This window comes from Desmodus rotundus, chromosome 12 (assembly GCF_022682495.2).
Source record: "Desmodus rotundus isolate HL8 chromosome 12, HLdesRot8A.1, whole genome shotgun sequence".
Lineage (NCBI taxonomy): Eukaryota > Metazoa > Chordata > Mammalia > Chiroptera > Phyllostomidae > Desmodus > Desmodus rotundus.
In genome coordinates, this window is record NC_071398.1 from 31787056 (window position 1) to 31814486 (window position 27431).

A 27431-nucleotide genomic window follows, 5' to 3' on the forward strand; every position below is an offset into this window, starting at 1 on the left:
ACACCAGGCCCTTCCCCGCCCACGTGCAGTCACTCACTCTCTGAGCCTCCGCTTGCGCACTTGTGCTGTCACTCAGTGGGGTTCTGTCGGAGCCGGAGGCGCAGCTCTGCCCGCAGGCAGTCCCTCGTCCCGTCGCCCCATGGACACCGGGCTCCTCCTCGCCCTCGGGCTGCTGGCCCAGGTAAGGCATGGGCGCCACGCGGGGTCCCTGCCCTCCTACAGTGCCCGACAGCCTCTTAGGGTAGTAGTGACCCGGCCTCCCTGGCACTACTGGCCCTGGCTGCCTTTGGGGGCCCGGTGAGCTGAGAATCCTGGGTGAGGCAGCATTGTCCAGAGCCTGGGAGTGAGAGGGTCCAGAGGCGAGTGTTACTTCCTCCGCCTGGAATGGACGGGGAGCCAAGCTGGGGACTGCCAGGAGATCACCTGGCAGGACAGCCAGCCCCTCCCTCTGAGGTGGGCCCCTTAGCCCCAGCCTTATGGTGGAGGGCAGGGGGAAGGGGGAGCGGCAAGAGCAACCCCAGCTGAAGGTGCTGGGAGGCCAAATTTCTGTAGGGACTCTGCTGAGTTGGTCGCTAGTTTGGGGGGAAGTCTGAGCCCCGCTCTGCAAGCCCTGCCAGCTGGGGCAGCTGCACACTGCACCCTCCAGGAACTCACTCTCCCTTGGGCCTACCTGTGCCCAGGGAGGCCAGGTCCAGCACAAAAGCACCACCCTCCACAGCCCTGCTGGTCCTCCAGCCTCCCCAGCATGGGAACAGGGTAGGTACAAGGAAGCACAGGCTGCCTACCCCTTCCTCCCTACCATGGGCACCCCATCTCCTCATGCCCTAGGCTGTGAGGCAGGCACCAGGCTGTGCCCAGGATGGAGCAGGTGCCCTCAGTGGCCTCCTGCTTTCAGAGGACTGTTCTGAGCCAGGGTCGCAGGCTGCAGGCCAGAGGCCAGGGCCCGGCGGTGGTCAATGTGGAATCACCGGTTGCTGTTATAGTTCTAGGCCCATGAAACAGTGCCAGAAGCTGATGAGGAGAGTCCGGCTTCACGGCACCCACCACAGGGGCTTCCTGAGTTCCCCTAATTCCCACAGACCTCCCAGCTCTGGTTGGCCAGCTCAAGTTTCAGCCCTGGCAGCTGACCAGGTGCCGCCAGCCAGACCCTCTATAGCAGCTGGCCCCTCAGGGCACCTAGCAGCCCAGCTCCAGCCACCTCCTCCCCTGCCTTTGTTCCCTCCCCCAGCCCCCTCAGAGACAGGGTCCCGGTGCCTAGGCCTCAGCTGCCATGTCCACCTGGCTTAGCACAGCGATAATCACCTCAGCCCAGCACAGCCTGGCTGCCCACAGCCCATGTCCTTCCAGCCCTCTGCCAGGAGACCACCGCCTCAGGGCCCAGATGCCTCAGCACCTCCCAATCTCCCTTCTACTTGACCTGGGGTCAGCGTTTCTGCCCCAGCACCCCATCCGATATTGCAGGCACATTCCTGCGGAGCCAGTCCTCTGGGTTAGGGGCTGACCACCTCTCACTCTACTTCAGGGGAGGGGAGTAGAAGCCTCTCAAATCCCTCCCCCCTCCCCCAGAGTACTGTAGAATGACCCTCTCCAGACGGCTGTGGGATTCAGGTCAGGGTGAGGGACCAGCCAGTGGGCTCCTGGCTGCTCAAGTTCCCGCACTCAGCACTCAAATTAGTTCCATTGTGAGACGAAGTTGGGACTGGCCACCCCTCCCCAACCCAGCTCAGCTTTCAGACCTTACTCCTCTCCTGTCCAGCCATGTACATCCTGTGGCCGCCCTCGGACACTCTTTCCTCCATCTCCATGAACCCCCAAGGCAGGCCAGCCCCCCCAGCCCAGCAGGGCTGTCTGGGGTGGGCCCCTGAGGCTGGGGGGTAGGGGGTTGGGGCTGGAGACCAGACAGCACAGACCCATTGCCTTGGATGAGCCACAACCCTCCCCTGCCTGTGTCCCCTAAAACCTCAAACAGGAGGCTTAGAGTGTATACTTTCAGAACTGACCTTTACCCCCTCCCTCTGCCCACGGTGTCTCCAGTAGCTGAGTTTACTGTGGGCCCCCACCCTACCAGGGATGGCAGAAGGACTGGGATGTAGCATGGATGAGGTAGGGCAGACGCATGCCCTGCTGGGAGGGACCCCATACCTGCATCTGCCCAGTGGGCCACATAGTTTCTGGAAGGAAGATGGGGCCTCAGCCACACTCCTGGGGGCTTTGCAAAGTGTGAAGACCCCCAGGGGGCCATGCAGCAAAGTGCCTAGAACAAGATGGCAGCCACAGCAGATACAGCCACTCCTCCAGGACGGGCGGGGGTGGTAATGGTAACCAAGGCAGAGGGGCAAGTCAGCTCCTTGACCACTGGCTCTCCAGGATGGCTACATCACGGTGACAGTTTGTCACAGCAGGGGGAGCAGGCAGAGGAAAGAGCTGCCCTTCCCACAGCCCTTTGCCTGGCAGTCCTCACTCCTTTCCTGAAGGCTACAGCAGCTGGAGGGGAGCTCGGGGGCTGCTCTGGGCCAGGCCGGCAGCTGGGTCCGTTCCTAGCATGCCTGATGCTCGCCAGGCCATCCAGGAATGGAATGGCCTGGATTCCAGCCTTGGGGGAAGGGGCTCAAGCCCCAGAAGCTTGTGGGGCATCCAAAACAGGGATTCTTGCCCTCCTCAGCACCTGGCCTCTCCCCAAGCCCAGGCTCCACCAGGCTAGAGGCCTCCTGCCTGGTTCTTTTTTTAAATATATATATATATATTTTATTGATTCTGCTATTACAGTTGTCCCGTTTTTTCTCCCCTTTATTCCCCTCTGCCCTACACCTCCCCCCATGGTTCTTAGAATCTGGAAAACCCAGGGCCTCGACACTGTTGGAGGGATGCCCCTGTACCCAGAACCCCTTCCCCAAGCTGCTGCTGCATCCGCATTTTCTTAGGTTTGCCCACTACACCAGGAGGGGGTGGAATAGAAAATGCTTGCTCCTCTTTAGCCACCCACGATGTACAGCCACAGACAGGGCTCTGGGGAGGTGGACCCCAACCAGCAAACACCCTACCCAAGCCCAGGCCCCCACTCGCCTTTCACCAGGGTCCTCTAGGAGCCCCTGTGCCAAGAGGGGAAGGGGGCAGGGTTTCTCCTTACTTTCCGCCCAGCTTCTCTGGCATCTCTTTCCACTAGCATCTCTTCCTAAGGCAGTGAGCATCCAGCTACAAGCCCAGCTTTCTTCCCAGGCTCCTGGGAGAGGGGCTGTGCCTTATAACTCCTGGTTCTGAATCCACCTGGGCTGATGGAGAGAAGCGGAGAGCCCCGGGGGGCTGCCCCAGGCCCATGGGCAGACTGGACACTTTGTCTCCAATCCCTCTGGGCGGAAATGGTGTTGGCAGAGAGATCCTTACCCAGCGCTCGCCTTGTGCTCTGTCTGGCCCTCGCTGTAGGCCCTGGTGTCAGCCCACACGCAGAGCCCCTGAGATGTGGAGGGACTTGCTTCTGGGGCCAGAGCCACATCAAGGCTGTGTGACCCTGAAGTTCCACCTTTCAGCCCAGTGGCTGCCCAGTTTCCCCAATGTTTCCAAAAATCATGCGGGGTTCGGGACCACCTGCGTGTCCTAATTCAGTAGGTCTGGGGTACACTCACGGAATCCCTACTTTAGTGGCCACACTTCCCCCGTGATCCTTGCATTAGCCAGCTTTTGGAATCCTGGCCTGTGCGAAGTGCCTCTGTCCTACAGCGCTGCCCACACTGCCTGACTAGTGGGGAGGCACGGTCACCAGTCCTATGGGATGGGAATGTCCCGGGCCCAGAGGAACATCAGGGCAGTGGGTGGCCAGCTGCTTACAGGCCCAGGGCCCTTGCCCGGGTCTGGTAGGGCAACACCATTCCAGCCTCTGCAGGGGTGTTTGTAAGACCCTTGCCACTCAGCCTGTCCATAGCAAGTGCTATCTCTGTACGTCATGGGAGCTCCACTACTTGGCATCCCCTGGGTTGGGTGCCAGTGCTGGGGCGGACCCCAGTGAGGGGTCCTGGCGTCTCTAGGGCTCCAGCATATTCCCTCAGGTTCTTGGTTAAGGGCAGACCAAGGGTGTCCATGGGAATGTCATTAGGTCCACTTGAGGGTGGTGGGTCCATCATGCCCGTTGGTTCTGGCTTGGCATGGGGGACAGCAAGGTGGATGGCATGTGCGAGCGCATGTCACTTAAGGGTGTTGACTGCATGCTGGGGTTCTGTGTGAGGTGGCTTTGTCCCACGATCCCCAGGTGGCTCCTTCCCTGCAGCCAGCCACATCTCTGAGAACAGGATGGTGGGAGGACAAAGGGCAAACTGAGAAGTCCTCCTGACATCTGGAGCCCAGCCCAGCCACCCCACCCACCACAGCCTCTGATCTGGGCAAGGGTCCCTGCCAAGGCTCTGTAGCTTCTGCTGACCTCATGAACTTGGACCATGGAGAGACTGGGGCTCAGGACTCCCAGGCTCTGCCTCCACCACACTGCCCCCATGCCAAGCTGATGGGCATCCCGGAGCGTCAGTAGAGGCCACTGGCAGGAAAGGAACAAGACCGAGGCTCTGTGGTGCACTGGAGGGGCAGGGAGGGGGGCTAGCGTGTGGGCCAGCCCAGGTGTGGCAGCAGCTGTACAGGACAGAGTGTGTCCCCCAGTGCCCCCCTATGAGTCTGAGGTCAAGGAGCACCAATGGGCTGTGCCCACCCCATGCTGCAGTCAGGGCAGGGCAGGCACTGCTGTGAGAGCTGGGCTTCTCTCCGAGCCTGCCCCTCTGAGTAAGGGAGGTTCCCTGTGGCTCTCAGCTCTGCTGTGTCCTGGCTTTGTGGCCTTGAGCAAATGGTGGCTCAGCCTCTCTGAGCCTCGCTCTGGGGAGCTGTGAGTGAGGTGATTAACACCATTCCTAGGGGCTGAGAGGGGATCTGGGGAAGAGGAGGGGCAAAGGGAGGGAAAGGCAAGGGGCGAGGAAGGATGTGAGCTTGGTGCTGCCCACAGACACTCAGAAAAGAGACGTTGTCTTCACTAGCACGGCGACAAAGGCAGGGGAGGTCTCCACTGGGTGGGAAACACCAGGCCAATGCTTGGGTGGTTTTAGCGAGAAGCCCCAAGCAGGCTCAGAGGCCAGGGCTGCCATCTGTCAGGCAGCAGGGAGCTCGGGGGCCTGGCCAGCTGCCCGGTTCATTCTATAAACTGGGTTTCTGCTACCTGGACTCAAGGCCCTGCAGGGAACATGCCCCTGGCATTTCAGGTGAGGCAGTGGAAGGAGGACTCCAAAACTGGGGAGGTGGCCTGGGACCATGGGAGAGGTCGTCAGCTTTAGTTTGGATATTACTGCCATTCTGTCAACAAGCTGTCTGAGGACCCACTGTGCCCTGCCCTGGGCCCAGAGAACAAGCCCTGGGCCAGAGGGGAGGCAATGGAAAAGAGTGAAAGCAAGAGGAGTACACAGCACAATAGCCTTCTGCCCCCCACCAAGCACTCCCCACTCACCACACACTGCCCCCACTCTCTGAGGCCACCAACCCACCCCTTCCCATGCTGCCCCTCTATGCACTCCAGGGTTGGGAGAGAAAGTGGAAGTCAGCAGGACCAGGTATCTGGTGAGGGGGGTTGAGGGGCTTGGAGGGCCCTAGGAGCCACCTGGTCTATCTTGGCTAGAAAAGAGCCCTTCAGAAGGGCCCAGGGTCCTGGAGACAGACAGCTCCTAGGCCCGTCCCTAGGGGCACAGAGCCTGGCCTGACCAGGATAAGGGCTATTAGGGCCTGTGGTAGGGAAAGGGGGCTCAGTCACTTGCTGGGTCTTAACTGGGTTTAGCTACAGGGGAATGTGAGAAGTGCACCCCTCACAGCCTGTCCAAGAGCTGCACCAGCGTGGGCCTCACGCATGAGCTGAGGAGCACCAGGGCCCCCAGGACCTCCTGGCCGGAGCCCACACTCAGGCCAGCCAGCAGCTGGTTGAGGAGCCAGTGCGGAGGCCTCAGGTGCAAGCCAGGGCCACCTGGGAAACACGGGGTGTGTTCATGGGACTGCTGCCAGCTCTGCCCTCAACTCACAGGACGGGCCCTTTCTCTTGGACCTTCGTTTCCCCATCCAAGCAGTAGGGCGGGGCTACCTGTGGTGACAGAGTTGGCAGTGGGTCTGGGGAGAGTTTTGGCCCCTCTCCCAGCCTGACCTGCCCAGTTGTCTGGGTGCCCCTCAGCCTGGGGTAGAGTGCTCCCGACCTCCTCTGCAGCCCCACAGACTGGGCTCTGCAGCTTGAGTGATGGCATCGCACCAGCCGTTTGGATTAGGAGAGAGGAGCATGCTCGAGGTGCTGGAATGAAGGTATTGGTGTGAAAATGGCACCTGGTTCCACAGTTCTGAAAAAAACAGCACAGGCTGGCAGGGGAGGTGGGGGCACTCTAGCCCCTCAGATGGCCCCTTCCTGTCTCTGGGCCTCTACTGACCAAAGCATTGGTCTAGTAGACCCCAGCCAATCCTCAAAAATCCAAGCAGAGAGGAGGCCTGGGGTGGCCATGTGTCACCCCCAACTGCCCCACCCCCCCCTGAAGCCAGGAGCCACCACACCTCCACCTCTCACAGATCCAGCCATGTGGGGGTGGGGAGCAGGAGTGTTCCCAGGCCCCGCCTCCCTTGCCCGCCATCCCCAACCCCATCATCCACATTCTTCACAAGGGTCATCCCTGGGGAGGGGCCCCAGCTGGGCCAGATGTTGTTCTCATTACTCATCACTTGCTCCCTGTAAGGCCTCCTCTCCCAGTCCCAAGTTCTTACCCCCCCACCCCACCCTGTGTACCAGGCCTCCCAGGCCTGGTCCCTGAGCCTCCCCTGGGCCACGTGGCAGAGAAATACTTGTCCCTCAGGAAGATGAGATGGGGGTACAGCATGATCAGCTTTCCCCAGTCACCCAGGGCCTGTGACAATTCCTGGTCCCTGGACTCTGGGCCTCGCAGGGGAGGGTGAGAGACAGACCTGAGCTTTGGGGGGCACAGGCTTGGGGGTGTGGCTGCTGGGGCCTCCCAGGGCAGTGTGCTCAGGGTTCTGATGTGGAGCAAGGTGCCCCTTGCCCTCCAGAGTGGGGAGTAGTTCACTCACCCACCACTGAGGGGGAGCAGCTCTCAGCGCTGCCTGCTCCTGGGGCTCACTGAGGGCCTGAGCTGTGTGACCGCTGTTCGCATCTTTGTTGCAGAGCCTGGGCCTTTCCCTGGAGGTTCCAGGGCTGAAGATGCCCAGCACCCTGTTCCCCTGGCGCCTGGTGCCTGCGCTGGGCCGAGTTCGGAGAGCCTGGGTCATCCCCCCCATCAGCGTGTCAGAGAATCACAAGCGCCTCCCCTACCCGCTGGTGCAGGTAAGGGCGGGCAGCTAGAGTGGGCAGAGCGGGGGCTGGTGGTTCCTGGCGGGTCCCTGAAGATGTGTGCTTTAGGGCTGGGACACTGTTGGAGGCACAAGGCTGAGCTGGGGAAGGGACTGAGGCTGCAGAGAAGGGAGGGACCTTTCCCTTGGGGACCCCTCCCCCAGCCCATTTCCTGCCACGACAGATCAAGTCTGACAAGCAGCAGTTGGGTGGAGTCATCTACAGCATCCAGGGGCCTGGCGTGGACGAGGAGCCCCGGGGCGTGTTCTCCATTGACAAGTTCACAGGCAAGGTGTTCCTGAACGCCACGCTGGACCGGGAGAAGACAGACCGCTTTAGGGTAGGGCCCCTCCCCTCACTTGGCTCCAATTTCCCTGTGGGAACGTTAGGCCAAATTGCTTCTCTGACAAGATCTGGTACACTTAGTTGGGGAAGCAGGGGTGGGAATTTGGGACTAGGACCTGCAACCCAAGGAAGCAGTTGTTATATTGCCATTTAACAAAGAAGCAAACCGAGGCCCCGTGGAGGAACGGCCTGGTTCTGACCCGAGGACTGGGCAGCCTGCAGCAAGGGCAGGCACCACCTTCCCAGGAAAGCACCGCTGCATGCTGGTGACCCCTCTTCACCCACAGCCAGTTCTCTCCCCACCTGGCTACATTTGGTGGGGACAGGATGTTGGAAGAATCCCACAGAATTGCCAAATCTGTGGGGCCCCTTGATTCATGGTAGGGGGGCGGCTTGTGGGGAGCACCCCCTGAAAGGCATCACCTACCCACGCCTTGAAGGGTTGAGAATGTGAGATCTGAGAGAAAAGGCAGTGGAGAGGGAGATAAGGATCCAGGTAAGCAAGAGGCTGAAGAGGGGGGCCAGGAACCTCATCTGGGTCCCCTGCAGAGAAATCTGCCTCTGCCCCGGTCCTGGCCTGTCCTTGGGGAAGGGGCCTCTGCCTTTGCCTTTGTGTGCCCTGACTCTTCCTTCCACCTATAAGAACAGCTCTCAGTTTCCTTACACAAAAAATTTTTAGAGAGCATGTCTTAACCTGCAAATTACATCATGGCCATGCTCCAGAAGGATAAGAAGTTGTTTAATTAAAAATTTCATGTGCACAGAGGAATTAAAATAAACTTCAAGAGCAGCCAAAACTGTACAGAAAAAGGGAGAGACCAGGAATCCTAGTGAGAGCATTACTTTAGTCACACTTAGCTGTGAGCTTCCTGGTGGCCAAGGCAAGAGGGGAAACATGGTGGTCACCCTGCCTGCGTTGAGAAAGCAGTCTCCTCTTCAGGGGAAGTTCCACCTGCTGTAGCACATGCCTGGCCCCAGTTTGGTGTTTTCAGCAGACACGAGGTCTGCACTTGCTGTCCTTTTTGCATGGCCCTCATGGGAACCATGGAAATTTGGCGATCACAGTACTGGTGCTTGCTCTCTGCTTGACTAGCTAAGGGCCTTTGCTCTGGACCTGGGAGGATCCACCCTGGAGGAGCCCACGGATCTAGAGATTGTGGTCGTGGATCAGAACGACAACAGGCCTGTCTTCCGGCAAGAGGTGTTTACTGGCCAAGTGCTGGAGGGTGCTGTGCCAGGTGAGGTGGGAGCCTGGCCACCCGGCCCAACTATTCCCGCAGAGGAGGGGGACTACTGCAGAGCGGCCCTCGGTAGGTCAGAAGTCCAGGATTTCCCTTTGGCAAGAATCTAAGAGGTCCTTCAAAAAGTCTGAAAATAAGTAAACAGTTTCTAGTACAGATGGAATTTCCACAAGTCAACTCAAGTTACTTCTTATTTCAATATAAATTTCAAACCCCCAAGTCTTCCAAAGTGCAATGAGAGGATTTAAGGGTTGCAAAGCTCTGGCAGCTGCTGCTTCTTTAAATTGAGGTGAAATTCACTTAACGTAAGATTAACTATTTTGAAATGAACACTTCAGAGGCATTTACTACATTCACAGTGTTATGCCACCAACACCTTATCTAGTTTCAGAACATTTTCTTCCCCCAAAAAGGTAACCCCAGCAGTCATGCCCTCTTGTTGCCTTTTTTTTTTTTTTAATTTAAAGAGAGAAGGAGTGGGAGAAGAGAGAGAGGAAACACCAATTTGTTGTTCCACTTATTTATGCATGCACTGGTTGTTTCTGGTATGTGCCCTGACCGGGGATCAAACCTGCAACTTTGGCATATCGAGATGATGCCAACTGAGCTACCCAGCCAGGGCTTGTTGCTTCTTAATTCTACATTTTGATCACAAACAAAACACAACCCTCTGTCCTTTATGAGTCTCTACAAAACAGAGTTACTTGTCCGAGTCTTTTCCAAGGCAGACAGATTTCATTCCAGAGAGTGATCCCCTCCTTTTCCCTCCTGCTCCCAGGGGACTGGTCATCCCAAGCAAGTCATGTGCTTCAGACAGGAGAGCATCAGCTGTGGCAGAGGTGTGCCCCACTTTGTCATGTTTATTTTATTTTATCCCATTTTTCTGTTTTTCCTGACTTAAAATGATACTTTTTCTACTGTTAACTTTTTATTTTGATGACATTTCATACTCACAGGAAAGTTGCCAAGAATTCCTGTACACCCTTCACAGAGATGTGATATGTATCATGTTTGCTTCAACCTTTCCTTCCTTCCTCCCTCCCTCCCTTCCTTCCTCCTTCCTTCTTCCCTCCCTACCTCCCTTCTGTCCATCCTTCCTCCTTCCTTCTGTCCTTCCTCCTTTCTTCCTCCCTTTCTCCCTTCTTCCCTTCCCCCTTCCTTCCATCCTTCCTTCCTCCTTCCTTCCCCCTCCCTCCTTCCTTCCTTCCTCCTTCTTCCTTTGTCCTTCTATCCTTCCTCCCTTCCTCCTCCTTTCCTTCCTCCTTTCTTTCTCCTTCTTTCCTTCCTTCTTTCTTCCTTCCTCCCTTGGGTGCTGGCTGTAGACCTGATGCCTTCAGTGTATACATTCTAATTAGCCACAGTATAATAATCAAAATCAGGAAGTTAATATTGACATTTATTAATATCTCATCTACAAACGTTATTCGGTGAGCCCATTTCAGTGAGCCCAATAATGCCTTTTATAGCAAAAGAAAACCCTGCCTCTTCTTGTAGTCCCCATCTGTCCTCCGAGTTCGCCATCTGTTCGTTTATGTCACCCACCTTTTCCATCAGAGCCTCGCACACACTGATCTTAGTTCTTTCAGTGTTCTGTTGGGTAAAAACCCGTATCTGGTTAACTATAGCTCTGGTTCTGATGGCTACTTGATCTTTGTGGATGAATCTGATTTTCCTCTTGCTCTTCAGTGTGTAAAAGAACAGCAGAGATGGACATAAATAGTGAATGCCCAGGAACTGGGGGGATGGCCCCGCTTTGGGAAGGCAGGTAGCAGGCAGGCGTCATTTGTAGCTGGGCCAGCCTCACCTCTGTTCCTGCATCCACTGATGGGGGTAGGGGTCTCAGTTCTATGTGGGCCCTGTGTACCCGAGCCTCTGGAATGGGGCTTGTTCAGGGTTCCTGCCCCTCCCCCGGGGGCACACTTCTCCTCCTGCTCAGGGCAAGGTCCTTTTCTCCACCACAACCCCATCATCACCCTGTAATTGTGAATCGTACGGAACACCCCTTGGCTTCTCCAGTCCTCCTGCTTGCCCCAACCCAGGCAGACCTGTAGGCCCAAGCCACAGATGCCCTCCTGGGCCTCCTCCTGTGCCATCTTTCTCATGGACACTTAATAGGGGTCTGTGGGAAGGGACGGACAAAAGGGCACAGATGCCCAGGGTCGGGGCTCCAAGGACTGTGAGCTGTCAGTTAACCCGCCCTCAGCCTTTGAGAGTTTGACCAGTTTCACTTCTCTCTTCCCGCCTTTCTCCACCGAAGGGGAAAGCCTCTACCTGTCCCACTGTCCTCGTAGAGGCCGGTCACATCCTGGATTCCTGTTTATCAGGTTGCCTTGTGCCCTCACCAATCTGACGAACTCAACATAAGGACTATTTCGTGGATCACCCACTTGCTCTCATCCAGGCGGGGCTGATGATCTCTTTCCACCTCCAGGCACTGGGGCCTCCTCATTCCGTCTCTGTCTGGAACATTCCTTAGCTGTTAGGTTTTCATGACACTGGCTTTTTAAAAAATGTGTTATGGTGGTAAAAGACACATAACATAGAATTTACTATCCTAATCTTCCTTTTTATTGTTGTTCAATTACAGTTGTGCCCATTTTTACCCCATATATCCTAATCATTTTTAAGTGCAGGGTTCAGCCATATTAATCACATTCATCCTGTTGTACAAACGTTACCACCGTCCGTCTCCATAGCTCTTCTCATCTTTCCGGACTGAACCTCTGTCCCCATGGAACATGGATGTCCCATCTCCTCCTCCCCTAGCCCCTGGCAACCACCACTCTACTTTCTGTCTCTATGAATTGACAAGGTGCTTAATGTGAGTGGAATCATACAGTATTTGTCTTTTTCTGTCTGGCTTATTTCACTTACCATAATGTTCATCCATGTTGTAGAATTTCCTTCCTTTTTTTTTATCCTCACCTGAGGACATACTTATTGATTTTCAGGGAGAGGGTAAGTGGGGGGTGGGGAGAGAGGGAGAGAAACGTTGATGTGAGAGAGAAACATCAATCGGTTGCCTTTGGCATGCACCCTGACTGGAACCAAACCTGAAACCTAGGCACGTGCTGTGACTGGGAACCGAACCCTCAACATTTTGGTCCACAGGATGCTCCAGCCGACTGAGCCACACCAGCCAAAGCAGAATTTCTTTCCTTTTAAAAGGATGAATAATATTCCATTGTGTTTAGAAACCACATTTTGCTTGTCCACTCATCTATTGATGGAGACTTGGATTGCTTCCATGTGTTAGCTCTTGTGAGTAATGCTGCTGTGAACATGGATGTACAAATATGTCTTAGAGACCTGGCTTTCAATTCTTTGGGTATATCCCCAGAAGTGGAATTGCTGGGTCATGTGGTAGTTCTGTTTTTTACTTTTTGAATACTGTTCTCCAGAGTGGCTGCCCTCTGTGGAAGCCCCACCTACAGTCCCACCTACAGGCACAAAGGTTCCAGATTCTCCACATCCCTGCAGACATTCATTTTCTGCTCTTTGGACAGTGGCCATCCTTGTGGATGTGAGGTGGTAACTCATGGTAGTTTTTATTTACATTTCCCCAATGATTAGTGATGTTGAGCAGCTTTTCATGTGTTTTTGACCTTTTGCATATTTTCCTTGGAGACATGTCTATTCAAGTTTTTGCTAGTTTTTGAGTTGGGTTCTGTATTTGTTGTTGAGTTTTTAGGCATTTTTTATGTATTTTGGTTAGTAATCCTTATCAGACATATGATTGCAAATATTTTCTTCCATTCTGTGGTTGTGTTTTCACTCAATATTGTCTTTTGATGAGCAAAACTTTAATTTTTATGAAGTCCAATTTGTTTCTTTTTTCTTTTGTGGCCATGCCTTTGGTATCATATCTAAGAAGTTATTGCCAAATCCAGTGTCATGAAGCTCTCCCCCTGTGTTATCTTCTAAGAGTTTTATAGTTTTAGGTCTTACATTTAGGTCTTTGATTCATTTTGAGTTAGTTTTCATATATGGTATTAGAAAATTATGAGTCCAGCCCTGGCTGGTGTGGCTCATTGGATTGAGTGCCAGCCTGCAAACCAAAGGGTTGCTAGTTCAATTCCCAGTTAGGGCACATGCCTGGGTTGTGCGCTGGGTCCCCAGTGGGGGTACATAAGAGGCAGCCACATATTGATGCTTCTCCCTCTCTTTCTCCCTCCCTTCCCCTCTCTCTAAAAATAAATGAATAAAAACTTAAAAAGAAAAAAAAGAAAATTATGAGTCCAAGTCATTCTTTTGCATGTGGGTATCCAGTTTTCCCAGCACTGTTCGTTGAAGACTGTCCTTTCCCCTTTGAATGGTCATTTCTCCCTTATCAAAAATCACTTGACCATATGTGTGAGGATTTATTCCTGGGATCTCTATTCTAGTCCACTGGTCTGTATGTCAGTCTTCACGGCAGTACCACACTGTATTAGTTACTGTACGTCGGAGTAAGTTTTAAAGTCAGAACTGTGAGCCCTCCAATTTTGTTCTTCTTTTTCAAGATTGCTTTGGCTATTTGGGTTTCCCTGAGAGTCCATATGAATACTAGAATGGTTTCTCTGTGTATGCCAAAAAAAAAAAAGCCCCTGGGATTTTAAAAAGGTAATTGATTCATTGATTGATTGATTATTTTTAGTGAGAGGGACAGGGAGGGGAAAAGAGAGAGAAACATCTATCTGAGAAACATTGACTGGTTGCCTCTCACGTGAGACCTGCAACCTAGGCATGTGCCCTGACCAGGAAATGAACTGGTGACCTCTCGCTTTTCAGGACCATCCCAACTAACTGGGACACGCTGGTCAGGGCACCGTGGGATTCTGATGGGGGTGCATTGAATCTGTAGACCACTTTGTGCAGTACTGACATCTCAGCAATATTAAGTCTTCCAACCCACAGAGGGTGACAGAGGGTGGCCATCGCTCTAGAGCATAAGGGGCCGCTGTGGGGCACAAGGGGTGACAAGCCCGACTGCTTCATAGGCAATGGGTGCTCTTGGCGGGAAAAATACTGAGGCTGTGTCAGGGCCAGGCACGGCACTGAGAGCCATTCATGCCTCTCTCCACCTAACCCCACAACTACCTGGCAGGCAGGTGCCCAGAGCCGGGAGCCGCCATGGGCATTTGCATCTTCCAGACCACGAGATGCATTCCCACTTATTTGTCCTCTTTACATTCTTTCGGCGATGTTTTGTAGTTTCCATCATACAAGTCTTCCACCTCCTTAATCACAACGCTGACATCCTGGAGCATTTAAGCAGTGATTTTGAAGATTGGCTCTGAATGTGGGTGTGTGTGATTGGATTTGAGCTTCACGTTTTTGGTGGGATGCCCACAGAAGTGATGCAGTGTCCTCCTTGGTCATATCAGGAGGCACACACATCCCATTCCTGATCCGCCTAGTGAAGGGCATGTCTAGGCTTCTCCACTGTGATTTTTCTGGTTTTACCTTTGTAACTGATAGGTGGCTTGTGGAAGATACTTTGAGACTGTGCGAGTATCCGGCTATCCCTCAAACTTCCAGCCACCAGTTTTAGCATCCACTTATGGTTCTCGCCTGAATCCGTTGTTATTTAGACAGCTGTGAAATGGTGTTTTTCTAATTCCATCATTTTTTCAGTTGCATTTCTCACATTGAAGCCTTTTTTTCAGTTGGCTTTCTACTATATGGTAGAACTTTCACTTCTCCCCTATGTATGTACGTAAGTATGTACACATGTACGTACGTATGTAGGTATTTTTTTCCTTTATGTTAATCTGGCCTATGGAGTACACCTGGGCTTGGGGAGTATAGAGGTCAGGCCTAAATCTCACGGATGGAAAATGAGTGTGGGGACAGGCATTGCGGAGCCTCCTGGCCTGTGCCTAGCCCCTACTCCTTCCTGAGATTTGGTGGCTTGTTTGCCCCAGAGCAGAGTTCCAGCCCTGGGCACCACTTCTCTCTGTAGGTGGGGCTGAGGACAGCGCCTGCTGGGTGTGCCGGCACACCCTCTGTCTGCCAAGCAGCTGGGGTTCAGGGCCAGACCCAGGTTCTCCTGCTGGCTGCCTGGTCTGACGCAGTGCTCTCAGCCCCTGCTGGGCTGCCTCAGTATTTTGTGGGAAACACAGGTATCTGCTCTTGACCAAACAGATATCATACACTCCTGCTGCCTCCCCTACAAATAACACAGGCAAAAGGCTTGGGCATTCAAGTTTGCACAGGCCTGACGGGGGGCCTGGACTTGGCATGGTGGGCCACAGACGAATGGAACTTAGGAGTTAGCACCCATGGATGTCTTATTCACAAGTTCTCATCCTTCCCAGGCACCTTTGTGACCAAAGCCGAGGCCACAGACGCTGACGACCCAGAAACAGACAATGCAGCCCTGCGGTACTCCATCCTGGAGCAGAGCAGCCCGCAGCTCTTCAGCATCGATGAGCACACGGGGGAGATACGCACGGTGCAAGTGGGTCTGGATCGCGAGGTGAGGCCACTGCTGCTCTGCTTTGAGAGCTGGCGACAGGGAAGCCAGAGTCACATTTGACCAATCTTTGCCCACCTTGCTGATGCTTGGGTGGACAGGGGCAGCTCATGTGGAGTTGGCCCTCTGACCCAGGCTTGCTCAGCCAGACTCTCCCTCCCCTCCAGTGGAGGGGGCCCAGTTGCTGCAAATGCCCATGGTGGCTCCCGGCTCTGGGCACCTGCCTGCCAGGTAGTTGTGGGGTTAGGTGGAGAGAGGCATGAATGGCTCTCAGTGCCGTGCCTGGCCCTGACATAGCCTCAGTGTTTTTCCCGCCAAGAGCACCCATTGCCTATGAAGCAGTCGGGCTTGTCACCCCTTGTGCCCCACAGTGGCCCCTCATGCTCTGGAGCGATGGCCTCCCTCTGTCAGGACTGCTGCTGCCCTCACTGCTGGGCTTCTGTGTCACATGTCCAGAAAGCCCTTCTAGGTTTCCCCACAGCCACCTGTGTGGCTCTGCCCAATCACTTACTGTGTTAGGTGAACTTCATCCACCCCCTTCTCTCTGCTATGGCAGGGACCCAGCTTGTCGGGGCCCCTTGGCATCCCGCATGCAGTTGGTGCTCTGTAGATGCTTGTCTGACTTGGTAACTGACTTCTTGCCCACTCCTAGGCTAGGGCAGAGTCTAGAGTTGAGAGCGGTGCCATCAGACCCTGAGAGGCCAGGCAGCACACATAGCCCCAGAGCTTGGGGCCAGGCAGGGTCTGGGGGTCTCTGCCAGCCACACGGCCCTCCTGCATGGGCTGAATCTGCAAGCGGCCTGCTCCTTGCCTGGCTCTGTGACCATCCTGTCCCCCAACCCCTGTTACCACCCCCAGGTGGTTGCCGTGTACAATCTGACCCTGCAAGTGGCAGACATGTCTGGAGATGGCCTGACCACCACCGCCTCCGCCATCATCACCCTCAAGGATGTCAATGACAACGCCCCTGGGTTCAGCAGGGAAGAGGTGCCACCACTGCCCCACCCCACCAGCCCCCACTCTACAGCCCTTCCCTCCCAGGCCCAGTGGGGCCAGGGCTTTGTGGAGGGCATGAGGCTGGGTGCTTTGGATCAGGAGTCCTGCACAGGTAGTGTAGAGACCTGACTGGGGCAACAGAAGCTGCACCCATGAGCAGTAAATCGCCAGGAGGAGCCAGGAGAGGGACCATAGGAGAAGCAGCCCAGGATCCCTCTGTGTCTCCTCCAAGTCCATGTGCAGCTGAACCCATGGAGAGGGCTCGTGGGGCCCCTGGGGGGGGGGGGTTAGTGACTCTAGAAACAAACACACTTGGGAGGTCTCCAGTGGGTGGGCAGCTATTAGCCAGGAGGGGCAAAGGGAGGTGTCCCCACCCCTGATGACCCTGGCAGGTAACAGGGGTGGACTCCCACAGTTCTTCATGGAGGCCCCAGAGACCATGAGTGGCATCGACGTGGGACGGCTGGAGGTGGAAGACAAGGACCTGCCAGGTTCCCCAAACTGGGCGGCCAGGTTCACCATCCTGGAGGGCGACCCTGATGGGCATTTCGCTATCCGTACAGACCCCAAGACCAATGAAGGCGTGCTGTCCGTGGTGAAGGTGAATGGGGTGCACAGTGCCCCCAGCTGGGGTGCCTCTCCTCATGCCCTGGGACAGTGTTTGGATCCTTGGTAAACCCTGGTGCTGAAAGCTCAGACCACGCTGCCCACAGGGCGACAGGGCCGCCCCACAAGCCTAGGTGTTTCTTACAGCATGCAGCCACTTTATGTGTGTGGTTGTGCATGAACGCAGATGGTACCTGCGTCAGATATGAAACAGTAGGAAAGACATGCGTGCACACATATATATGTTCACATATGTAAAGACATAGATATATTTAGACATGAAAATACTTATTGCAAGAAATCAACTCATACGACTGCAGGGGCTGGCTGGGCAATCTGAGATCTGTAGGGTGCACTGGCGCCTCAGAACTGGTGCTGCAGTCTCCGGCAGAATCCCGCAGAATCCTGTCTTCCTCAGAGATCTCGGTTCCGCTCTCACAGACTTTCAGCTGTGGATGAGGCACACCCAGATGGTAGAAGCTAATTTAACCACAGCTACCAACTGCCTTCTGGCAACACCCAGATGAGTGTTTGTGTGAGTCGCTGGGGAAGACTGCCCAGCCAAAGGACATAAAACTAACCACACAACACCCAACAAACTTGTTTTGAGTGATGATTGTCATTTATCATTTATACATTATTCTTTGTGCCTTTTTTGTCCTGCATTTTTATTTTTTCCAAGGCTGTAAAGGAAAAGCACAGTGGGGGCTCCAAGGACAGATCCAGGGGTGGCAGCACCACATAGAGACCTTCTCCCACCCGTACCTGCCTCCAGGTGCCCAAATGCGGGGGAGCCAGGGTCCTGAGCAAGCTCTCAGCTCTGCTTCCTCCCCACAGCCCCTCGACTATGAGAGTTGTGACCAGTATGACCTCAAAGTGGTGGTGCAGAACGAGGCACCCCTGCTAGCGGCTGCCCCGAGGGCGCAGAGGGACCAGGCCCGAGTCAGCGTCCAGGTGCAGGATGTCAATGAGGCTCCCGTGTTCCAGGAGAACCCCCTGAGGACCAGCCTGGCTGAGGGAGCGGCCCCAGGAACTCCCGTGGCCACCTTCCTTGCCAGAGACCCAGACACACAGCATCTGCAGAGGCTCAGGTGCCCTCCGGGGGCCCTGGGGCTGAGGCAGAGGGAGCTGATAGCACCATTCCCCCATTTCCCTGCCAGGACCAGGAGCACAGCTGAGAGCACCCCAGCCTGTGTGCCCTGGGGGGTCCTGTCGGGACCTTGGTCCAAGGGTGGAGGGCTCATCTGCCTGTATGTGTCCCTGATGGTTCAGGGGGTCTCAGGTCCCATGAGTGCAAATATTGGTGTGATCTTGTTCCATGTGCAGGACTGGGCTCCGGTTGGCACATACTGACACCGCCACAGTCTATTCTGACCAGCCTGTGGGTGTCCAGCCCTGTCCATTCTGGCAAGCGTGTTCCCACGGGACTGGCCCTTGGGTTTCACCCCCAGCCCTGGCCCTGGGCGTCTGTGTCTGTCCCCATGGTGCCGTGCTGTGGGTTGAATCCTACCAGTGCAATGCTGTGTTGTGTCACTTGGTTGCCACAGAGCCCTCATCAGCTCACCTGCCTTTCTGAGCCTCAGTTTTCTGATCTGTGGATTGGGATGGAAAAGACCTGAGGAAGGCCCCAAAGGCTCGCGTGCGCGCGTGTGTGTGTGTGTGGTGTATGTGTATGAGGGATGCATGTATGCATGTCTGTACGTAACCACAGCTCTAGGAGGTCCCATGGGGCTCAGAGCCATTCTGTTCCCTTCCCCTGCCTCGGCTGACAGCTACTCCAAGGATTATGACCCGGAGGACTGGCTGCAAGTGGATGGAGCCACGGGCTGGGTCCAGACACAGCGTGTGCTCAGCCCGGCATCCCCCTTCCTCAAGGATGGCTGGTACAGGGCCATCATCCTGGCCCACGACGATGGTGAGCCTGGGCTCCACGTTTCTCTGGTCCAGACCGGGAGTCCCTGCCGCTGGCCCAGGGGCTGAGAGCCAGGCCCTCCACTGACCAGAGTTACAGGGTGAGTGGTGGGCTCTGGCAGGGTCAAGTGCCCACCAGGCCTCCTCTCTGCAGCCTCCCCACCCCGCACAGCCACCGGGACCCTGTCCATTGAGATCCTGGAGGTCAATGACCATGCCCCTGAGCTGTCCCCACCATCTGGAAGCCTGTGCAGTGAGCCAGACCAGGGCTCTGGCCTTCTCCTGGGTGCCACAGATGAGGACCTGCCCCCCCATGGGGCCCCCTTCCACTTCCTGCTGAGCCCCAGGTTTCCAGAGCTGGAGCGGAACTGGAGCCTCAGCCAGATTAACAGTGAGCTCCACCCCTCCCCAACTGCGGGGGTGCAGACCTGGGACCTGGGGGACACTCAAGACACAGTCCTGCGGGTTCCCACTTCAGCACACCCTCAGGGGATGGGGGTGGGGATTAGTTATTACACTTAGTGGACAGATGGGCAAGAGGCCCAGCACCTCATGATCCCCATGGGGCACGGCGGGGGCATGGCCAGCCCAGGAGGGCCCTGCTGACCTTGGCACCCTCCACAGTGAGCCACGCTCGCCTGCGGTTGCGGCACCAGGTCCGGGAAGGGCTGCACCACCTCAGCCTGCTGCTCCGGGACTCGGGGCAGCCACCCCAGCAGCATGAGCAGCCCCTGAACGTGACTGTGTGCCACTGTGGCCAGGACGGTGCCTGCCTACGGGGGGCTGCTGCGCTGAGGGCAAGGGGCACGGGCATCAGCCTGGGCGCCCTGGCCATCGTGCTGGCCAGTGTCATCCTGCTGCTCTGTGAGTGCCCCTGCCCTGAGACCCCTGCCCTCAGACCCTGGAGCCTTCGGACTCTCCCCACCACCGCCACAGCCCCATGCAGCCACGTCTAGCACCAACCGCACCTTGTCCTCCAACCCAGTGCTCACCCTGCTGGTGGTCCTCCTCACTCGGTTCCGGCAGCCATCATGGGACAAGGGACTTCTACAGGGACTGCAGGACGACCTCAGGGACAACATCCTCAACTACGACGAGCAAGGGGGTGGGGAGGAGGACCAGGTAAGGGCACTGGTGGGATTCTACCTCTAAAGGCAGAACCAGGTTGTGGTGGCTCAGAATGTTAAACTGTGGGAAGGATCCCAGGGAGCCTTGGTTGTGAGCCTCCCTAGACCCTTTGCCCCTCCCCCAACCCACCGTGCCATCTCAGGAAGGTGCCTGGGAGGGAAACCCCGTTATCAATCCAGGCTTAAGTCCATACTCTTTGTCTGCAGGATGCCTATGACATCAGCCAGCTGTGCCACCCATCCAAGCTGGCAGCCCTGAGCACCCCTTTGGGACAGCCACCACTGCGCCGCGATGCCCCATTCAGCCGGGTGCGCCCCCCACCGTCCCGCACACTGCCCAGCGGCCCTGCGGACATGGCAGATTTCATCAATGATGTAGGTCCCCCAGGGGCAATGAAGAAAGGGGGCACACATGTGCATGCATGTACACATGTGTGCACACACACATATACCCATGCATGCACACCACATATAAGTGCCTCTGTGTACCCCCACACATGTGCAGTCACAGGGAGTGGGCTCACTACTGGGGATCCTGGCTGAGCTTCTAGGAAGCTCCGGAGGCCCTGAGAGCTGAATGAGGCTGAGGGAACAGAGGGCTCTAGGCACTAAAGCCCCACAGGAAGAGGAGGCTGGTGGACCCCTGTACAGGATCGCAGTGGACCTAGTTGAGCTGGGGTGGGTTGGAGCCTGCCTGCAGCATTGTCCACCAAGCACTGGCAGAGGAAACCTAATGACCCCCGCAGTAGAAGTGCAGCTGTCAGCTAAACCCAAGCATCCATCGTAGCTTCTCTGGACACAGCGTCAGTTACTTACTGAGGTCAACACAGGAGATGCCCAGGACATGAAAATCCAATTGAGTGGGCAAAGCGGGTAGCATGCAGGCACTTCTCAGTAGCGTGCTAGGCGCTAAGCCCACCCACATACTTGGTGCCCTGGCTTGAAGGCCCCTGACAGATGCCTGGCAGGGGGCAGCCCAGGTGCAGATCCAGTTAAGAGGTGTGCAACCCTGCAGCTGCTGCCCACAGCAGCCGATGTGTGCATTGATGAGGTAACAAGCACAGGTGGAGGCAACAGACCATTTGCCAAACCTCTAACAGACAGAACCAGTTGTTCTCCCATATGGGGTGTTAGGATGCCTCAGGCAGAACACAGTCTTCTGGGAGTGCTGGGCCCCAGGAAGAAAGGCCACCCAGAAGGAACCTGCTTTTCAAATCTGAACCCTGGGACTCGGACCCCCAGTGGTGCCCACACACTCAGGGCTGCTCCTTGAACCCATGGTAACCCTCAGACCTCCTCTGTCCCTTCCTGGTCCCATACCTTGGGTTTACTTCGCCTTGTGCTGCAGCTGGGCTGCATGTGCAAGGGTCCTGAACTCCTGGGCCTTCTCTGTAGGGCTTGGAGGCTGCAGACGGTGACCTCAGCGTCCCACCCTACGACACGGCTCTCATCTATGACTATGAAGGGGACGGGTCCATGGCAGGGACACTGAGCTCCATCTTGTCCAGTCTGGACGATGAGGACCAAGACTACAGCTGCCTCCAGGGCTGGGGCCCTCGCTTTGCCCGTCTGGCTGACTTGTATGGCCCCCTCTGAGGGCTGGAGCAAGGGTGGGATGCAATGGCCACTCAGAACAGGGAAGAGAGCTTTCTGCACACACCCTGCTGAGGGCACAGCCACCTGGACAGAGAGGGTGAACACGCTTACCAGGATGGGCAGCCTGACCACAGGGACATGCCAACAGTTGGCTGTGTAGCTTGGAGGACCAGCTGACCTGTGTGGAGGTGGTTGCAGGGCACCTGGCCCCACACCCAGGGGGCTTTGGGCAGCCTGCTTCTCCCAGGGGAGTGTGGAGTCCCAGGGGCAGAGGCCAGAGCCTGTGGTGGGGCTGTGGGAAGGAGGTGCCCCTCCTGTTCCGAGGGCCCAACAGCACTGCTCTGAGTCGCCTGTGATAGGGGTCAGCCACCCTCATCCCAGCTCTGCCTCCCCCATGCAGATCTTATCCTTTGTGTGAAAGGACATAGCTCTCAACAAACGTGAATTAAAACTGTGCTGTCTCTCCAGTGCTGGGTCTGCACAATGACCTGCAGGGCCTTGCTCCACCCAGTCCTGCCAGAGTGGCAATAGTGGGCTGCCCCCCCCCATACAGTGGGAGGGACTGCAGGCACCCTGGCTTGGGGGAGCCTGGAGTGGGAAGCCCCCTCCAGCCCCAGGATGAGGTCTGAGGGAAGAACCATGGAGGATGCCAAGTTCCATGGACGCCTTTATTCTTCACACATGGTGGGGGGTCAGGGCCTCCAGGAACAAGGGGCCCTGCAGGGGACTCCCCCTTTACACTGACCCCACAGCTCCTCCCTGAGACCCCTCTGCCCACACTGACATGTGGCCATCTGAGGGGAGGTCTGTCTGTCCAGCCAGCGTCACCCATCCTGAAACAGCTGTGTCTGGACCTGGCAGTAGGAGGGTGGCAGCAGGGGCAGGTGGTCCTGGCAGGGGTGGCCCCGAAGGAGTGGTGACCGGCGCAAGCGGTCTGAGTCCTCCAGAGACTGGGGCAGCCCACGGCCACGGCTCTCAGGCAACAGCAGGACACACAACAGGGCGAGGATGGCGAAAGAGGTGAAAACCACGTGTTGCAAGAAGAAGCCCCGCCGGCCTTGCAAGTCAGCAAAGGGGGCAGCCGCCTGGCCCAGGAACTCAGCAGCCAACACGAGGCCCAGCCCCGACCCCCTGCAGAACAGGGTGCAGTGTGGGCATCCTGGGCTGGTGGCCACCCTCTCAGGCAGATGGATATGTGGACACGGCCTGTGGCGCTGTGCTCTGAGGCAGGTCCAGTGCCGGGGAGGGGCTGGCCCCCAGCAGAGCCAGAGGTGTTGGGGCGCCAGGAAAACAAAACTGAAAACAACTTTGTGAAAAAGCCCTGGAACAAGTTTTGACCTTTTCATTAGAAAATTGGAAAACAAAATTTTCCCTGAAATTCTACCCTCTCTGGGGGCTGTCTCAATTTCTGCCCCTTCATCCCTGAGCTGTTGTACAGACCTTTCTATACTAGTGTCCCCCGTGTCACCCAGGAAAAGGTAATCTGAACTCTGGTCATGATGGAATGGAGAAGTCTTGGGCATGCGCTGGGGAGGGAGGGGTGTGGGGGTGTCTGATTCCAAAAGGGCTCTAGGGCTGGGCTGGTGGGCCCTGTGCCCTGCCATGGGGCTGGGCAGCTGGAAGCTCACCTGATCACTGTGGGGAAGATCTCAGCCCCGAAGAGGCTGCTGAGGATGGACACAGCCCGGGAGGCCAGGAGCCCCAGAACAGAAAGGAACAGCAGGGTCCAGCCCGGCAGGTCTGGGGACAAAGAGAAGGATCCCTCACCACCCACACCTGGCTGCTCAGGGCCTCCCCTCAGGCATATCACAGGGGTCCTGCTAGGCCTGCCCAGCCCAGCCTTTCGCCCCTGCACCTGCACTCTGTCTGGGTTTGGCGTCAGGTGTCCTGGCTGCCCCTGTCTAGACCAGACCCTTTTGGCTAGACCCTGCATGTAGATCCTTTTAGCCCCTTAACTCTGGGCCCTGGTTTCCCTGAGTGCACAGTGAGAAGATGGACAAGGTAAAGGTACAGCTGCCTCATCCCAACACACCATGCTTCTCTCTTACGACCCCAGGACGGGGCTGATCCCAGGGCCCTCCCCATTCCATGGGGCCGACCTCAGCCAAATAAGATGACCCTGTACGATGCCTGCAGGGCCCCACACTCACACTGGACCCCTGAGAGAAGCAGCAGGGATGCCAGGCCCACGACCAAGGTGCTCAGAAGCAGGACCAGGCGGCGCCCCCAGCGATCCACTGTCAGGAGCAGGAAGACGGTGGCTGCCACCTCTAGGCCGGCCCCTAGGAAGTAGGGCCCGTAGAAGGCCGACTCACGAGGGGCCAGTCTTTGGAGGAAGCTGGCTCTGATGCCCCCACCGACCAACCTAGGAGGAGAGCAAAGTTATAGATTCAGCCAGAGCTGGGGACTCTGGCGACTGAACGCTGACAGGTGGCGAGGCACAAATCCCTCTCTTAGCCCACCCACACCCTCCGCTCCTCACGAACTGAAGCCCAGGATGAGTCCATTCCTCCAGGTGATGCGCGTGTGCCGGAGCTCCAGGACCCAGTGGTGCTGGGGCTGGGGGCTCCCTGCAGACAGCACATCCAGCTCTATGGGTATGAGAGAACATGAGGGGGTGCATATGTGGGGATGACACCTCTTTTCCTCCAGCACCCACGCCTCCCTTCTCTTGGCTGGTGCATTACCCATAACCAAGGAGCTTTCCTCCTCGGGGCTGTTCTCGGGGTCCACACCGCTGGCTTCAGCAAAGTGCCACAAGATCTTCCTGGCTTGGCTCAGCTGCCCTGTGGCCAGCAGCCAGCAGGGAGACTCAGGGAACAGGGCTGGGAATCTGCAGGGGTGGGGTGAGGATGCCTTCAGGTCCTTCCCACAGGGATGACAGGGATCCCTTTTCCCTGGACCCTGGGTCAGGACATCAAGTGGCTTTCTATGTCCCTGTCCCAAGCCCATGTGCCTGGGACTGCATGGAGGTGTTGAGGGAAGTGAAACATGTGGCCTCCACAGAGGCCACTGACCCATCTCCCTCCACACTTACCCCCAAAAGAGCAGCAGGAGTCCTGTTGCTAGGGCGCTCAGCCCCTGCAGAAGGCGCCAGTCCTGTGCGAGCAGGGCTAGGCCAGGCAACAGCAGAGTGCCCACCACTGAGAAGAGGCCAGCCCCCATGGAGAACGTCAGGCGGTGCGGGGGGTCACACAGCTCCAGGCCTGGGCAGACACACAGGGCCTGAGGCCAAGTCCCTGGAGAGGACTGCTCTGCCCGGGGCTGTGGGGACCAATTGTTGACCTGCCCAGGAGCTGGACATCTGAGGCCAATTCGCTGCCCACTCCAGCACCTGAGCCTGCCTGCAAATAGCAGAGCTCACAAAACAAACAGTGCCCACCCATCTTCTTGAGAAGAGCCCTCAGCAGGAGTACAGAGAGTCCTCCCATGCCACTGACACCCCTCCGGCAGGGTCAGAGGCCTAGCCTGAGTGGGTGCCCCTTTCCAATCCCCCATGGTACTCACGAGCCACGTAGAGGGCTAGAGAGGCCCCTGCCAAAGCCCCCCCGTGAAGCAGCCGAAGGGCCAGCAGGGCAGGAAAGCTGGCAGCCAGGGCCTCACCAGCCCCCAGGCCCGTGGCCAGCGCCAGGGAGGCCAAAAACACAACCCGACGGCCAAACCTGGTGGGCGGTGGGGGACACACATGGATGCAGGTCAGGACAGCTCAGGGGCTTAGCAGGACCCTGAGGGGCTTGAGGGGAGGGGCAGCACCTCACCAGTCACAGCCCATGCCCAGGATGACACAGCCCAACAGCCAGCCCAGGAGGTGGCTCATCTGTTCCAGTGGCACCTTCCAGCCGTCCTCACACACGAGGTTCCACTGCAGGGGACACCCGTCACCTGTCAGCCAGTCCCCCCACCTTGCTGGAGTCCCCAGATTGTCAGGCTGGAAGGGGGCCTTAGACATCCTGTTCCTATTCCTCCCCAGATAGAAGGGGAAACTGAGGTACATAGAGGGCAAGGGATCTGCTCAAAGTCACACTGTGTGGTCTCCTGATTCTTCACATGGGCTTCACATGGAATCGAAACAATTCCTGGTCTGAGCCCCCAACAGGTAATGACCTGGGATCCCCAGAGTACCCAAGTCTGGTTTCTGTTTTCTCTGGATGGAGTTTCACCCATCCTTCTCCAGCCCTCACTCTCCCTCAGAGCCTGGACCTTGGCTGGGCACAGTAGTTTCTACCTGCTGTGCCCAGGGTCCCCAGGCCCTCACCCTCACTTCTCCCCTGCTCTGCTCACTTCAAGAGCAACTCCGGGAACAGACTGCAGGGCTGTGCTCACCTGGTTTTCCTGGTGAAGGGCCCTTGAACTCAGTTTTGCCAAACCTCCCCACCTCGCCTTCCAAGGTCCTGTGCCTTTTTTACAAGAATAACATCCTGGACGGGGTCACACTGTGTCAGAGTTTTTATTTTAAAATCCAACCACTTGTGAAAGCTGGTGGGGCACTGATTAACCAGCTCACCAGCAGGAGGGCAGGTATGTGGTGGAACAGAATGGATGGGAGAAGAGAAGCTCTGCCAGTTAGAGGGCCCCAGGCGGGCCTGGCAGGGATGTAGAACCTTGCTCCAGTTTCCACACTGGGGCCATCCTCCCAGGGAGGGCGGTGGGGACGGAGATTGGAATAGTGGGGATGGGGAGAGGGAGGGGGAGGGTGCAGCTGTGGGGCTGAGGATGGGACAGAAGGTACCAGTTTCCCCCTCCCTATTTCTTCCCACCCAGACCCCTGAGTTGCTCCCTTGGATGTCCCTGCCTGTAGTCCAACCTGCACACACCTCACAGGTGGAAAGTCTGCCTTTTGCGAACCGAACTGACTATATTACTCCCTGGATTCAAAGGCTTCTATTTTGGAGACCAGTCTCAACATAGCCCAAAGCTACAGGTGGCTCAAAATGTTCGAGGCACTGAAGTGAACTGGTGCTTGCTTACCTGGCTGGTCATACCTTCAGCTTAACTCCTCCTCCTCCTCTCCCAGGCTGCCTGCCCACCTTGGCAGCCCTTGGCTCTCATACTCTGCCATTAGGCCAGGCAACCTGGTAACCTGGGTATCAGCTGCACCATCAGAAAGCCTCAGTAGAGCAAGGGCGGAAGGGCAAGAGGGTGGAGGAGGGGAGACAGAGAAAAGGGGGACAGAGGAAAGGGGGAGAAAGAAGGGAAACAGAGGGGGACAGATAAGAGGGAGCAGAGAGGGACCAGGGGAAGGGGAACAGAGAAATGGGGGAAGAGGAGCAAGGGGCAGAGGAATGGGGGTACAGAACAAGGCAGGGTACGAAGGAGAGAGAGGTGGGGGGCAGAGTGCAGAAGACCCCAGGCAAGTCCTCCCGCACCTCGGTGACCGGGCTGCGCAGCAGGCCTGCCGAGGGCAGCGCGTAGTGCCAGCCGCGTGTGCAGGATCGCGTGCCGTTCGGGGGGGCGCGGGGCGTGGGCTCGGAGTAGCGCAGGAGTAGACATGGGCTCCGGGCGCGCGTGGGGCCCAGGCGTGGCACGCTGACTTCGAGTAGCGCGGGCCCACTCAGGGCGCGTAGCGCTGGGGGCAGCAGCGAGGGGTCCGGCCGGCAGTGGTGCGCGGGGAGCGCGGTGAGCAGCGGCTCGGAGCCCAGTGCCAGGCCCAGCGCCACGCACGGCAGCCAAGAAGCGGCGGCCAGCAGGCGCCGAGCCCGACCGAAGCCTCCCGCCGCACGCAGCACCCGCACCTCCGGCTCCATCCGCGGCTTCGGTGCCTGGGCGAAACTTGAGGGGGCGGAATCTGCCGGGCTGAGAGTTGTTGCACGCGGAACCCA

General features: G+C 56.9%; 2 protein-coding genes across 6 annotated transcripts; one reads left to right on the top strand and one right to left on the bottom strand.

Moving 5' to 3' along the window:
- The first annotated feature begins 77 nt into the window (after window positions 1–77).
- On the top strand, window positions 78–21612 carry CDH15 (cadherin 15). Its single transcript, XM_024555845.3, has 14 exons — window positions 78–181; window positions 7169–7327; window positions 7518–7673; window positions 8772–8916; window positions 15219–15379; window positions 16235–16363; window positions 16788–16973; window positions 17816–18069; window positions 18751–18893; window positions 19044–19280; window positions 19514–19753; window positions 19875–20011; window positions 20224–20391; window positions 21412–21612. Exons 1-14 carry the CDS (start codon window positions 140–142, stop codon window positions 21610–21612), a joined length of 2358 nt encoding a protein of 785 aa, XP_024411613.1. The 5' UTR covers window positions 78–139.
- Window positions 19883–27411, bottom strand: SLC22A31 (solute carrier family 22 member 31). 5 transcript variants are annotated; one of them, XM_053916167.2, is made up of 9 exons: window positions 26979–27411; window positions 25371–25474; window positions 25120–25274; window positions 24650–24818; window positions 24300–24445; window positions 24095–24203; window positions 23763–23977; window positions 23241–23352; window positions 19883–19977 (listed from the first exon to the last, which is right to left on the bottom strand). In XM_053916167.2, the coding sequence occupies exons 1-9, from the start codon at window positions 27354–27356 to the stop codon at window positions 19974–19976; spliced, it is 1392 nt and encodes a 463-aa protein (XP_053772142.1). In that variant the 5' UTR covers window positions 27357–27411; the 3' UTR covers window positions 19883–19973. The 5 variants fall into 5 exon arrangements, with proteins under 5 accessions (XP_053772142.1, XP_045047937.2, XP_053772143.1 ...); XM_045192002.3 differs by lacking the exon at window positions 19883–19977 and adding an exon at window positions 22262–22743; XM_053916168.2 differs by lacking the exons at window positions 19883–19977; window positions 26979–27411 and adding exons at window positions 22262–22743; window positions 26581–26966.
- Window positions 27412–27431: the final 20 nt, after the last annotated feature.